The following is a 14817-nucleotide window of genomic DNA, read 5'->3' as shown; positions in this document are numbered from 1 at the left end:
GCATTACTCAGAAAACCTCCTTCCAGCCAACACTTACCACGCTACCATGCCCTATGCTCTCCTCCCTCCTTCACTTTGCAAAAACAACAGATACCCCACTATTTTCACTAGATGTTGACATTTACTCAGGTCAAAAATCGAACACCAGGCTCTCAGCCACACCACTACTAGACTTCGTAAAAACTATCTAGTAGCATTCCCATCAAACTTCTATGTTTCTTGCGTTCTATGTCACCTATCCTCTAACATTTTGCTTTTTCTCCTACAAAAGATCTGAAGTAGGGAGACTAATCCCACTTCTGCCCTTCCTACAAGACATATTTTATTACAAAACCTAGGCTAAGAAATTTATCCAACTTACTATACTGAATTGTGTGCCTCCTGATGTGCCCCTGTTTTGGCTGGGATAGAGTTAATTTTCTTCAAAGCAGCTTGCATGGTGTTGTTTTGGATATACGATGAAAATAGTGTTGAACACACACCAATGTTTCAGTTGATGCTCAGCACTGCTTACGCAGTGCCAAAGTCTTTTCTGCTTCTTGTGCTGCCCTTTCTGGCAGGCTCGCAGTACACAAGGAGCTGGGAGGGTACAGCTCATCTCAACTGGCCAAAGGGATATTCTATACCACACAACACCCCGATCAACAATAAGAGCTAGAGTGAAGAAGGAGGAAGGGGAGGATGCTCAGGATGACCATCTTACCAAGAGACCATCATGCGTAATGAGCCCTGCTCCCCTGGAAGTGGCTTGACATTTGCCCGTCAATGGAAAGCAGAAAATGAATTCTTTCACTTGTGTCCCAAGATATAATAACACTTTTCCCTTCTGATTCTCTTCCCTGCCCTAATGGTGGGAAGTTAGCAATGCATGGTGCCTAGATGCTTACGGAGGTTAAACCACAACACAAAGCATCTGAGATCTAAAGGATACATAACTTAAGTACAGCACTGCTGACAGGGTATTGGGTTAGAAACCATTTACAATGCCTTCAGTGATAAGCTGTCCAAGCAAACTGGTTCAGAGCACAAGAGGAAAGGACTCCCTATCTACCCTTCAGTTACACATCTCCTGCATTCAGATAAAATCCAGAGATAAGAAGGGGTCCGCCTTCCAGAACCTTCATATTTTTGCTGATGAAGTAGAATGTTTACACAAAAACAGAGAGAGACTGGAAGTCAGTTTAGAAGTATTTTCTGCCTACTCATAACTCCAAACCCTTTCAAGTGTACAACCACTCACCCAGATTGTCATCTAATTGCCAGAAAATTAGGAGCTACCCAAATAAGGGACAAAGAGATACAGTACAAAAAACTTCCAAATACTTTCCATGCCTGCTAGAGGCAATAAGCCATTCTATCCAGCCAATTAAATAAACAAACAAACAAGCAAACTTGTATCTGGCACGCTTAAAACTGAAACCTGAAATCTAAATTTCTCATGGGGATTTCAGGGGAGGGAAGGGAAGCAGATCCAAAAAGCAACTAACGGAAAACCCTTCCATTAGCTTCACTTACAGCTAATGTACTGTTGGCTAATGCTCGTAGATTAACTTTCTTTAAACTCTATTTTAAAATAATTCTGATCAAGACTAGGTTCAGTCTCTCTTTAGAAAATCAACGTACATTTTGTTACTAATCAAACCTTGACAAAAATTGCAAAACAGCTGATACTGCATCACTTTTAATGTTCTGACAATAAAAATGCAGATTTAGCTTTAGTTTTCTGAAAGTGACCAACAGTTAATGTTACATTCTCCTAACATTTGGAGAATCTACTTATGTTACTTAGCAAGAGCTTAACAAATTAATGTGATTTAAATTAATTCCTTTTGTACAGAGACAGCAAGACACGCATTTTTTCCCATTAAGTTCTGCCACATGTCACAAAAATACAGTAACACATTCCTTCTTTAGAACTGAAAGAGTAAAAATAGATCTTTCTTTAGCTGAGGTTTGACTGAAACTTTGCCCTTGAAGACAAGCAGGATTGGATAACTTGGGAAAGAATTACTGGTAAAAATCAAATGACCATCAAATGTGAGCATCTTACCTTTAAATAGGATCCATAATATTTAGTTACATAGGGACTGTCACACTGACTCAGCACTGTGATTTCCTGCTGGATGTCTTCTATTTCATCTTCTGCTTCTTCTAGGTCAATGATTTTTATAGCAACCACTTTCTGAGTCCGATTGTCAATTCCTTTAAAAACTTCACCAAAAGAGCCCTTACCAATTTTCTCCAGTTTTGTAAACAGTTCTTCTGGATCTGCCTTCAGAGTCTGTTAAAAATAAGAGAAAAGTTGCTCAGTATTTGTAACATTAAAATGAAATCTGGCATTTTGAAAGGCTGCACACCCTTCAAATTGTACAGAGTCCTATTTATCCAGCTACCCTTTTTCTATCTCTATAATTAATATGTTCTTCCTACCTCCCCTACGTGCACATATTGCAACATTTATGCTTCCCTGTATATAAAGTACAAATTTGTCACAGTCCCTATAACCAGGATTTCTCCTATCCAGCATGAGAAAGTGCTACTGCCTCAATTCATTTTTCTTGGCCAATAAACTGTACCTAGGCACTGAGAATGAAAAACCCTCACAAAGATCTGGTTTCTATTAAAATTAACATGGATCAAATATAAAAGTAATGTGGGTTTGTTTTCGTTTTGCTGTTCCTTGCTCTTTAAATTGCTTCTTCCCCAGAATGCTGTCTTACTCCCTTGAATTTTTCACATACCTCATCCTATATGGATTTTGTTCCCACTCTTCAGTGCACTGACTACTAACACTGCTTGATGTGCAAGCAATTCTCTTTAACTATCTTCTACTAAAGACCACCTGCACAAACTGTCATACTTCCTTCATATTCCTGCCCCCAAGTTCTTCTTGGAACAGGATTTCTTTTTCTTCTTCTCTCAGTTGGGTAAAGTCATTCACTCCTTGAAAAAAAAAGCTGCCTTGATTTGAACAGTCAAGTGAAAACTGAGTGCACACCTAAACACGTCACCTTAAGAAAGAACGCAAGATGTATGTGAACTATTTTGCTACAGTTGTTTTTTCTTCACTACCAAGTATTCAGCTCACTGCTGCTGCTCTTCAACTTCACACTTGCACTGTGCAGATGCTGAGTTCCGGTGTGCACCTTTTCCATCTGGCAGCAAAGAGTCTTTACAGCTAATCAAAATATGTGTTACAACTAATTGGAAAAGCTATAGCTAGAGGGAATAGGCATGATAGGAAGAAAAACAGAACGGCATTACTTAGTCCCTTAAGAAATAAATCAAACACCTGAAAAGAGGCATTAATGTTCTTAAAAGGATGAGGTTATATCAACTGAAGTGAACATTGTTGGTATAGGAAAAGGTTCATATGAGAAAAAAGATCAGTAATGCCTACATAAGCATTAAGCCAAATGGTTTATACTTAGACAAACTGCAGAATAATGGGGCAATACAAGTTTCTAAGTTACCACAGACAAGCACTGAGACAACACATCCTCTTCAGCAATTAAATTTAGCCTATAAAGCACCTCCCACCTATACTTAACGTCTATTTCTGCTCGGATCTCAAAGGTTGCAGAACTGATCCTTGCAGCCCCAAGAAGATCACCAAGAAGATGTTTTAGTTCATGTAAAGCTATAAATCACACAAGTTTAATATCTGAATAAGGTCTTTTGAGGACCAGAGAGATGTGACTGTTTGAGTCCAGAGCTAAAGCAGGGAGTATGTTTGTGGAGCAGCATGGTGTCAAAAAATGTAAGTATACTACAATGTCTAATACTTTAAAGTAAGCTACGAGACATCATGGTTTTCAGAAGATGATTCCAGGAACAGATGGCCAGTGAGATCATTCCTACAAAAGTCACTTATCAATGCATGCTGTGAGACTTCAGTAGCCCCAAGAAGTCCCCCCAGGCATCTTTGTGACCTTCCTACTAAAGTCAGCTTAGGGAAACAAACAGAAGGAAAAGGACTTCTGTGACCCAATAGAGCTATATATCCAATTCGCTTCCACCGGAACGAGCTTGAATTTCAATGTAATGAGAATTACATACTATTACATCCTACATACATAACATGTTAATCTATCTGCCACCTGGAAACCCAACCAGAGCACTTCACAATTTCCAGCACACGTAGTTATCAGCCAGCCCCATAGTGACACCTACCAGCACTTCCACCGCCAAGAAATCACAAAACCAAGCACTAAATCAATTCGTACTGAAGTGGTTCTCCTCACGTGCCACAGAATGCTCCTTTACCAATATCCAAAACAGACATGTCTCTGAATAGATCATTTACAAAAATCCCAGTACTTGCATCGAATACTTTCTCTTTTGGAAAACAATTCTTGGTCTGTCTTTTCATACACGCTGCGTTAAGCCTTGAGTTGACACGGACACAGGGATCTCTTCACGCTCAGTTCATCCACACAACCCAAGTGTCCGGTGAAAAGATTTATTATTAAAAGCCCTTTTCCTTCCCAAATCAGTGAACACATATCTTAATTTTAGAACTTAAAAGTTACTGCTCCTGAACTTTGTTCTGAGCCACGGGAGGCAGCAGCTCTTCAAAGAAATCTCTTTATCCCTTCTGTGAGAAGGTCCAAATTTTCCTCCCAGGAGATCAAGTGCTCGAAGGCAGAACTGTAATCTACTGGTGGTTTGTCTGCATGGAAAACTACCCGTTGGTCTCTCTTTAATAATCTGCTCTATTTCAGAAATGGACAGATCAGGCCTCCAGGTATATAGCGAGCTGCTTGGATTTGCAATTACACGAGTGGCCAATTCCCATTAATTTCCCCAAGATAACATCTGGGAAGGATTCTCGCCAATTTTTGTTTTGTTTCTGCAAAGCCTTCCAACACAGCCAAAATATACATGTGACTGAATAGAGAAAAATGCTTCCCATAGATTCAGTCACTTCTTTTTGCTGACTCTGCTCCTGAAGTTTTCGCGTTGCATTTTTCTACTAATGTTATAATACAAAATGAAGGGCACCAATCTAAGAACCTCAACACAACTGAGCAGGCTCAGTTATATATTAATATATACATATATTGTGAGGAACCACAGAACACGACTGCAATGTGTGCTGCAAAAGGATAAAGTCAGTCATCTTGTTTGGCAAGGAGCTAAGCACTCTGCCAATGCATTTCTTTCAAAGTATGCCACAGTCTCCATCCTGCAGTAGAACAAAATAAATAAGGAACACCTGCATCTAACGATTATAGAAAATCCGAGGCCCATATGTTAGTTAGGGCGGTGTGTTAGATGGCTTCTCACACTCCTAAACATCAATCACAGGCATCTCTCTCTTGGATTGCTCAAAGTCCTTTACCTATCCATCATAAGCAGAGTCATCATTCTCCTAGTGGTAAGCAACTTCTCTGTAGTCTGTTCCACGTTGCTCTCATTACTCCTGACCTTCATCAGCCAGGGCAATATACTGCCCTTAAAATGAACTCTTCTCAATACTCCACTCAGTCGTCAGTGTTGCCCACTTCTACGGGAAGAAAAGACAGTACAAAATATCCCGAGATCGTATTTGTTCAACTTGGCCTCATGCCTCACACTCAGCTGTGTCCAACCTATAGGAAAGGTTCTTTATAATAACTCACACTTACTGCACCTAGCACTTCACACTATTTTGTTCATCAATTCAAATCCTCAAGGTCACAGAGTTCTTCAGCAATGGCCTGACCCTCTTAAGTATAATGGTTGCCCTTCAATATTGTATCATCAGCACATTTTACCTGCATGTAAACATTTGGTTGTTTTTTTTTCCAATGCTAGAGTCAATTCTCAGTCACCAACAACTGAGATTTGGAGAAACCTGCAGTTTCTCCACTGACATCACCTGCCCAGTGCCTCCCTCATAGTCAGCACTATACACAACTCACAGTGTGCTTATTTTGAAGTCTCGAATTCTCATCTGAGCAAACGACTCCTGTAGCCTAATAGAAAATGTTAACCAAAATTCAAATTTCTTAGATCATGCACACACTTCTAGCTTTATTCAAAACCATTCTGAACTAAGACAAAGCTTTAACAGAGTCCCTTTCTGATAGCAGCCTTTCAGCACCTAAAGGGTGGCTCTAAGAAGGAAGGGAACAGGCTCTTTAGCACGGTCTTTTGTGACAGGACGAGGGGAAATGGTTTCAAACTAAAAGGAGGGAGATTTAGACTGGATATAAGGAAGAAGTTGTTCTCAATAAGGGTGGTGAGGCACTAGAACAGGTTGTCCAGAGAGGTGATGGATGCCCCGTCCCTGGAGTCAGAGGCAAGGTCAGGCTGGACAAGGCTCTGAGCAACCTGATCCAGCTGTGCATGTCCCTGTTCATTGCAAGGGAGTGGGACAAGATTTTTTTTTTAAGGTCCCTTCCAACTCTAAGAATTCTACAATTCTATGATTTCATTCCAGTTCTCATTTCTAATCTCCCTTTATGAAGGCTTACTTACCTGGATATGGCATAAATGGGATGAACAAAACTATTTTTCTCTTTCACCAGCAAGAATCCCAAGCCATCTCCATGTTCAAGTTCTCTAATTATTTGAGTAACTGATTTCAATTGCAGATCTGATTTCTCTATGCCTGCTCTTTTGAAATAGACAACGATCTTTCAATACCTCTTCTGTATACTTCTCATTTTACCAAATCAAATTCCAATTTGTCAGTCCAACCTCCACTCCCTACTGAGCCCAAGCCCAAAATGCCATCACCTGAGCAGGTTCAGAGATCTCTGGTGAATATCAGGTACCACATGGTGAATTGCCTTGTGACTGCTGCTGATTACTGCCTCTGCTACCACATTTGGAGATAAAAACAATACGTTTTGAGCCTTGTTTATATAAATGCAGATATAAACCTGGACAGACACTGTAATATGATGTTGCAGACAGTGGACCCTATAAAACCATTAAGGATTGGAGAAACTAATGGATCAAAATAAAACCTGACATAAAAGAAAGCCATCAAGATAATTTCTGGCTTGGAAAATACTTCGAGCAGTAAAATTTACCTTAATTTGTGGAAGGATGCCATGGAAATACTGCAAATTACCACATTCCTACACTTTCTTTCTCAGACATCAACTCATAACACCATTAAAGACAAAGCACTGGACCAGATGGGCTGCATCCAGCTGATACATTCTAAAAGCATCTGCATCCAAGTCAGACCTCCAAAGAACAAATTACAGTTTATAGCACAGCCAATGTATGTTACAGTACAAAATTAAGAACCCGTGAAGTCAGACAGGGAGATTTTAAGGCCACAGCCACTTCAGGAATTATTTTCCCAGTCTCCTCCTCTGCCCTGTAACTGCAAGTCACCACGCTCTCACAGTCTAAACACGACACTGTCACTTCTTTCAGCTGACAAGAGCAAAAGATAAAAGGGAAGAAAAAGGCACAACTTGGCTTCTGAGGACACCATTACAGGTTAGTCACCATACAAGTTAACAATGACTGTCTGTTGTTACATTCATCAAAATAAAATCACCAACTTCCTACAAATGTGAGCATCAGAAGATCACAACAGATGCACAGAAGATGAAAGCTCTTTCCTGTGCTAACTCACCAAGGCTTATGAGTTGGAATAGGTGGCGGGCAAAAAATGCTTGAATCTGTGCTTCAGTCTTTCACACCTTGGATTTTTTGTACCAAATCTCCTCTTTGCAAGGACTAGTTTGTTTGAACTGTGCCATTAATTATCCTCGTCTCACTGACTGATAGGAAGAAAGAGCAGCCTGGAGTATTTTAGCACTTCTGTACAGAAATAGAAGCGACATAGCATACCCGTTATTTCTTTCTGAATAGCAAAACAGTGTTTAACGTGAGCAACAATGTTGTCCAAATAAGAATACTTCATCTCTATTTTCAACCACACAAAAAAAGTGTGCAAAGACATGAGTTTCTTTTCAAGAGACACTGTTGTGGTACACTGCTTATTTTAAATTAACTCCCACAAAGACCAGCAAGCCAATCTAGTGGACAAGCTCAAGCAGGCACTTCTCGCAAGTAAGAGGGGAACTCCAAGCCAGAAAACCATTCACAGTACACAGCTGGTACATGTCAGGTCCCCCTTCACACAGCTTTCCATTTCAGAAGCAGCCATACAAGTTTTCCTGAAGCACTATTCACAGTCTTTCCAAACTTACTCACCTCAGCACGCATCAATATTAAGCAGTGTTGATTTTATACTTTTACCCTCCCAGAGCCAGCTGCAGAAGCGACAGCTGAAGACATATATTTATATTTGCCCACGAGAACCTCATGAGGTCTCGTACCTGGATCGAGGCAACCCTCACTACCAATACAGGCTGGGGGGTGTAAAGGATTGAGCACTGCCCTGCCAAAAAAGGCCTGGCGATAATGGTGGATGGCAAGCTGGACACGAGCCAGCAATGTGCCCTTGCAGCCTAGAAAGCCAACCCTATCCTGGGCTGCATCAAAAGCAGTTTGGCCAGCAAGGTGAGGGAGGTGATCCTGCCCCTCTCCTCTGTGCTGGTGAGGCTCCACCTGGAGTACTGCATCCAGATGTGGAGTCCACAGTACAGGAGAGACATAGACCTGTTGGAGTGTGTCCAGAGGAGGGCCACAAAATCATCCAAGGGATGGAACACCTCTTCTACAAGAATAGAATGAGAGAGATGGGGCTGTTCAGCCTGGAGAAGAGAAGGCTGAGAGATGACCCAAAAGCAGCCTTTCAGTATCTGAAGGGGGGCTATAAGAAGGAAGGGGACAGACTCTCTAGCAGGGTCTGTGGTGACAGAACAAGGGGAAATGGTTTCAAGCTAAAGGAGGGGAGATTTAGGCTGGATTTACAGAGAAAGTATTTTACAGTAAGGGTGGTGAGGCACTGGCATAGGCTGCCCAGAGTTGTGGTGGAGGCCCCATCCCTGGGGATGTCCAAGGCCAGGCTGAGGGGGGCTCTGAGCAACCTGATGTAGCTGTGGACGCCCCTGTTCATTGCAGGGAAGCTGGACTCGGTGGCTTTAAAGGTCCTTTCCAACTCTAAGGATTCTAATAATAATTTTTTTAAAAATCAACAAGAAAACAGCAACAAATAAATAAATACAATCATATCCTTCAATGGTTTCACAGTATCAGGAAGAACTGCTTCCAGGAAAGAGAAGCCTCAAATTTTGTTGCTCAGCATTCTACCTTTCTCGGAAGCTGGTCACAGCTTTTGCTTTCAGTGATATAAATACGCTGTACATGAGTAGCTGATACAACACACAAGATCATTTCCTGTTGTTGGTGGGAAACTGAAATAAGACACAGCCAAGATGCCATAAATTCTGCCATGAAACTTCAGCAGCTCACAACCAAAGAGCGGACAGGAGCTGAAAAACCTTGCACCTCTCAAAGGCTTCAGATGTTGAACAGAAATGAAAGTATCTATAGCATGCGTCACAGTGGCCTTACTAATGCTGACATCTTTTTCACAGTTTAACTCCATTACTCTGCTTTCTAATTAGACTGGAACACGTTTTAAGCATGTTGGGGGGGGAGAAGTTGCCTGAACTCAGCTTACCATAAAAGTATTTCTCATCCATTGCACAACCACTTCTCATCTACTTTCAAGGAAAACACATTTGGGGGTCAAAATACAAAACATTTGGTTCTTTATCGATAACATGGAAATATCACTGTGGAAATTCCTACCCTTATGATGAATGGCTGAAGAAATTACAGTAATAGAACCATGTTAGAGTAGAATGTATGCAATACTGATGCTAACTGAGGAAAAGAAGAAAAAAGAATGAGTTTTAGAGTCTACAGCAATCTCATAATGTGAGGGGAGACCTATCAGTTGACAAATCAGTCCATTTCTTATTTACTCTTATGAGAGAAAGATATTCTCATTATAGAATTTCTCACTCCGCATCCCAAATTCAGTACATGCTGAAGTGATGCTTCCCTGCGTGTCATCTCTGTCATTAATTGCCACAGGCACACATGCACAAGGAAACTTATCCCAAATGAAGAGAAACATACGGACAAACTCGAGGTCCTCAATTTAAAAAGCTTACCAGTAAAAGGCATTGTGACTGTAGAACTGCATCGACACAAGCGATCGCTTTTATCCACACACAATACACACATTAATTAAATGGGACTCCCCCAGTGCATGTAGGTATAACATCAAAGTAGTAATGAGATCAAATCATGATACGATGCAGTATTTTGCACTAGGTGCCAGGCCGCCTCTGTTCATCAGCGTTTGATGCTTCCCTGCCAAAGATGAGGAACATAAAAAAATACCAACATTTGAGATGTAGACAAGATAAGTATGTTCATTTCCTATCTCAGGATCACAAAAGATGCCATTACGTAAGTCATCATAGAAACCTTGCATATCACTCATAACACAAGTCTCAACATTTAAATATATTGGCTATATCTGTATTCTTCTGTCTCCTTAGGAACCAAGATGACAGCTGGCACCTTACCCACACACGAGACCGGGACACAGAACCTACTGTGACATCTGACTAGGCTGAGTCCAAGATCTGTAACAGGGATATCTGAACCAGATCCGCTATAAGAAGTATCTGTCTACCTGTTCTGGAAGCCCACCTGATGGAAACCTGATTTTACTGCTCTGAGGCTGTTGACACTAACGTCAAGACAACAGTAAGATAAAAAGGTGGACACAGGAAGTGACAACGCTGACAAAGCATCTTGGATGCACTATCTTTGGGGAGCAGTTTGAGGTATTCAGTCTGTCACCTTTTTGGGTTGACTGCATCACATCATGAATAGCTGAAGGATTGCATTGGACAGCTCTTGCACCCAGTAGGGCTTGACAACAGTGTCCTGAATCTCTGCTCCGTTGTTTCGGCCCTCCTGTGGTTTTGGAGCTCTCAATTTCAGACATGCTTTCCAGATTCCTATTTAACTATAAATGTTAATGTAACAGCAGAGCGTGGTGTTTATGCAGAGGTAAGGGGGTAAGGAACAGTTTCCAAAGGCTGAGCGGCTGAAACAAGGGAGCAGAGATTCAGGACACTGTTGTCAAGCCCTCCTGGGTGCAAGAGCTGTCCAACTCAATCCTTCAGCTATTTATGATGTGATGCAGTCAACCCAAAAAGGTGACAGACTGAATACCTCAAACTGCTCCCCAACGATAGAGCAGTCTCTACGTTGGGATTATTACCACTTATTGCCCAGCTAACAGAAAGAACATGCAAAGACCACAGGAAGGAAAGGACAAAGAAGACTAATGATGGAGAAAGCGTAAGTCTAACTGCTGTCATTTTAGCTGCACAGTCTGAGTTAACAGCTCTATGGTTTAATAACATCCAAACTGAAGTTTTGCCCTGCCATCAGAGGCTTGCTATGAAGCTTCACCAATGAGTCATACCTAGCATGTCCAAAGGAAACCAACTCTTGCTCCTCTATGTACACTTGCTAGAAAGAGTTTGGGAATGCAGGAGGAAAACTGCTCAGCAGCCATTCGTTCACTAGAAGCTGCTACACATGACTTTCCATTATCAACAGCCCCACTGTTGGTAAGAGTTGACTTCTCCAGAAAAACTCCAGCCATGTGCTGCACAGCCTTGACACAGCTTTTGACCTCCAGAGCCAGAAGATGCCAGCACTGTTTCTGCAGAATGAAAACTCTTTTGTCCTTGTGCTGAAGGACGAGGCTCATAACGTGCCACAGAGTCCCAGCATCTGTGCCCTGGATATTTTAGATCAGGCAAACCATGATCATAACAGTCTGAGGATCATTCAAATAACTGCTATAGATTATTGCAGAGTATTTATCAAGCTATAACTTCAAACAATTAAAATCTGGGAAAAATAGTCTCTTACATACAAGCTGCGGACGCAAAGCAGCAGAGGCTACACAGCCTCTCAGTGCCTGTAATAACCACTTTAACTGGCATTTCACTGCCTGAACACTGCTAGCTGCCAGAAAGGCACCTCCTATGGACTCTCCTCACTTCTCCAGGATCTGTGGTTGATGGAGCCATTAGTCTTTCCTCAGAAGGAGTTCTCAAAAGCATGCTTGTTGTTAATGCCATAAGGTTGAATTCAAAAGGAATTTCACACAGTCAGCGTTGCGCAGAAAGTTGGGATAAAAAAGCCCAACTGCTTTTCTGGTTCTCAAACTTCACAAACAATGAAAAATGCAAACAGATCACATACGGCTTAAACCTAAAACCACTTTAAGCGGAGAAAGAAAGAAAGTCTTTTAATCCCTATTAATTTCAGCATTTTATTGCTAAAGATTACATTAAAACTGCTTGCTGCCAGATATCCGACAGCCTGATGTACTGCAGTGCTGTGTTCTGCATTCATCCTTTAAGCTTTTATTTGCAAGTCTACATTTCCTGAGCTTTTTGGTTCAAGACATTCTTAAGGAACTTCAAAACGCATTACGGTTCACCGAGCACCCATATCATTAACTTACAAAGAGAGTATTTTATTATTTGAAATGGTTCCATAAGGGAACTACAGAAGCTTACCACAGCCTCGAACTGCAGGCCAGCCTGAAAGTCACTTTTACAGGTCACGTACACCTTTCTGAGCCAGCCTTGCCAAAATATCACACACCACAGGCAAGCAAGCATTTTTTCCTATGTCAGCTGCCCAAAGCACAAAGAATGAAGACAACTTACTGTCGGGTTAGTAGTGATGCCCCTTCACGCCACACGCTCCGACTCCTATCTGCACAGAGCACTAAAACTAAGGGCAGTAAAAACACTGAGCGCCAACCTATATGCACACACAGAAATTTAGGTCAAAACTGAGCTCTGTTTTCATTCGGGCTGGAACATGCCCGCTTCCCAGCAGACAGTGAATCTCAGGTTTTGACAGCCTTCCAGCACCATCCTACATTTCCTCCACAGTTTCTCATTCCTTTGGCTTGCTCTACCCACTCGCTTTTTATGCATCACTCTTCAACCATCAATCAGATATGTTGTTCAGAGAGAAACACATTAATCCCTCATTCCTCTCACTGTTTACACACCACCCTGCTCACACCAAACACCACAATAAAGCATTGTTCCCACATGTGATTTCTGGGGGTCAAGAAGTTGCTTTTGTCCACGCTAGGACGCCCATCTCTTCCATAAGCACAGCAAAAGACGTAAGGGAGAGCTGCATAACGTTCCCTCTGACATTGCTTACAGCATTTGTTACAGAAGCTGTAGGTGGGCAGAAAGGATCACACTACAGAAAAAGAAAACACAGTCCCATGATTTCAGCAATTTAATCATACTGCAGAGAGCTGAGCTCTATTTCTCTCCTTTACATAAGTCACAAACCTTTGTCTTCTTCAAGCAAGGATGTACCTCACTGTCTGAGCATTTATCTGTAAGTAAAGTCAGAGAGAACTGTGTACTGAGAACAGACCACTAAGACTGCAGCAAGCTCAGACAGAATGGAAACAGATCCAGGCACCTTGAAGTGGGTACAGAAAATGAGCACGTAGCTTTCGCCTTGCTCACAGACTTGATGCCCCTACCTACCAGCTTTGCTTTGTTATTTTACACCGTTGTTAAAGTTCCCAAACATTCCAGAAACTCTCACAGCAAAGAAACATGAGAAAAAATAACAGTCCTGAACAAAAAGATTTGGAGTAAAACCCCAAATTACAGGGGCTAACAAAATCCTGAAAGCTTATTAATCCTGAAAGCTTACCATACATATACATACAATACAGCTAACAGTATCACAAGCTAAATAACAAACCAAGCAAGCTAGTAAAAAAACAGGTCATCAGAGATGCTAAAAATGACATGCATCAGCAGGACACGCATACTGCTGGAGCAACCCTCATTCTCTTACTCCCCAGCAGCTCCAGCTCAGACTTTTTCCATTCTAAAATACCGGAGATTCTCTTTAAGTAGGTTCAGAGAGTGGTTCTGGTTCTCAAATGTTTCAGCAAGTCCCCAAGGTGTAGCACTAACACAGTCCCATCCAAAGGGAGGGAGAAAGGAGTACTTTTGTGCCTTGGGCAATCAGCAAAGTGCTGTGCACGGAAGGTGAACTTGGATGCCCAACTGCAGTCCATACAGCGTGGTGAATTCATGGAGAGAGAGGGCCTACATACCCTGTTTGGCATCCAGCGGTGCCATTCACACTGCCTAAGCATCTACCCTGCTAATTCACATCCTTCGGTCATGCACAGATTTTGGATTCAGGACTTAGAACCTGGTTTGCAAAAATAACACAACCCAGAGCAAATCAGCCAGACAAAGCACAAAACCTTTCAATCCAGGAGATAAATTGCAACAAACTTTACCTCCCACCCAGAAGTTATTCTCTGGGAGGCTGGGGCAGGCCAGCGTCTCATAAGCAGCAGGAAACCTTAAGTAACCCACAGATACCAATGACCTTAGGGCTTTTTTGCCACCAGCTCGCGGCTGCAAGGAGTTCAGCCGGCAGAAAGCCACTCCGGCTGTTTAAAAACCACGGCTTTATCGCACGGCCTGCAGATCGCATCGGCGAGGCCGGCAGCCCCCTGCGCCAGCGGCAGGCTCCAGCCGCGGCCCCGCCGCGCTAACCCTACGGATGGGCACTGCAGCGCGCTGAAGGTCAACAGCCGGGCCCTGTTCCCTCCGGACCGCGGGTTTTCACTCGTCGCGTTAAAATGAGAACACCGAGGGGGGGGAAAAACACCACGTCCTCCCCCGCCCCGCGGGCCGAAGATGGAGAGAGCCTCGCGCAGCCCTCGCCCGGCCAGCGCGCTCGGCTCCCGGCGGTTACGCCGTGCCACGGCCCCCGGCGCCCGGGGCAGCCCGCCCTTCCCCCGGCCCCGAGCCGCCGCCGGGCCGCGAAGCCCGCCGT

At 42.7% G+C, this 14817-nt stretch overlaps 1 protein-coding gene across 8 annotated transcripts in view; it reads right to left on the bottom strand.

Moving 5' to 3' along the window:
• The window catches only part of STK24 (serine/threonine kinase 24), a 55731-nt gene that overhangs the window by 40631 nt on the left and 283 nt on the right, over positions 1-14817 (bottom strand). For 3 of the 8 annotated variants that reach the window (XM_025150154.3, NM_001397805.1, NM_001397806.1), the window contains exon 2: positions 2233-2281. Coding sequence is in view for 1 of the 8 variants with exons in the window: in NM_001397804.1 (NP_001384733.1) it covers positions 2051-2281 (231 nt within the window). In the remaining 7 variants the exon portion in view is untranslated. Of the gene's footprint in view, positions 1-2050; positions 2282-12641; positions 14816-14817 lie in introns of those variants that run through there. The other 5 variants (NM_001030817.2, NM_001397804.1, XM_046941238.1 and 2 more) reach the window with 3 other exon arrangements.

Source organism: Gallus gallus, chromosome 1, assembly GCF_016699485.2.
Source record: "Gallus gallus isolate bGalGal1 chromosome 1, bGalGal1.mat.broiler.GRCg7b, whole genome shotgun sequence".
NCBI classification, from domain to species: domain Eukaryota; kingdom Metazoa; phylum Chordata; class Aves; order Galliformes; family Phasianidae; genus Gallus; species Gallus gallus.
The sequence above is the reverse complement of the archived record's forward strand: the minus strand, read 5'-3'. Positions and strand labels throughout refer to the sequence as shown.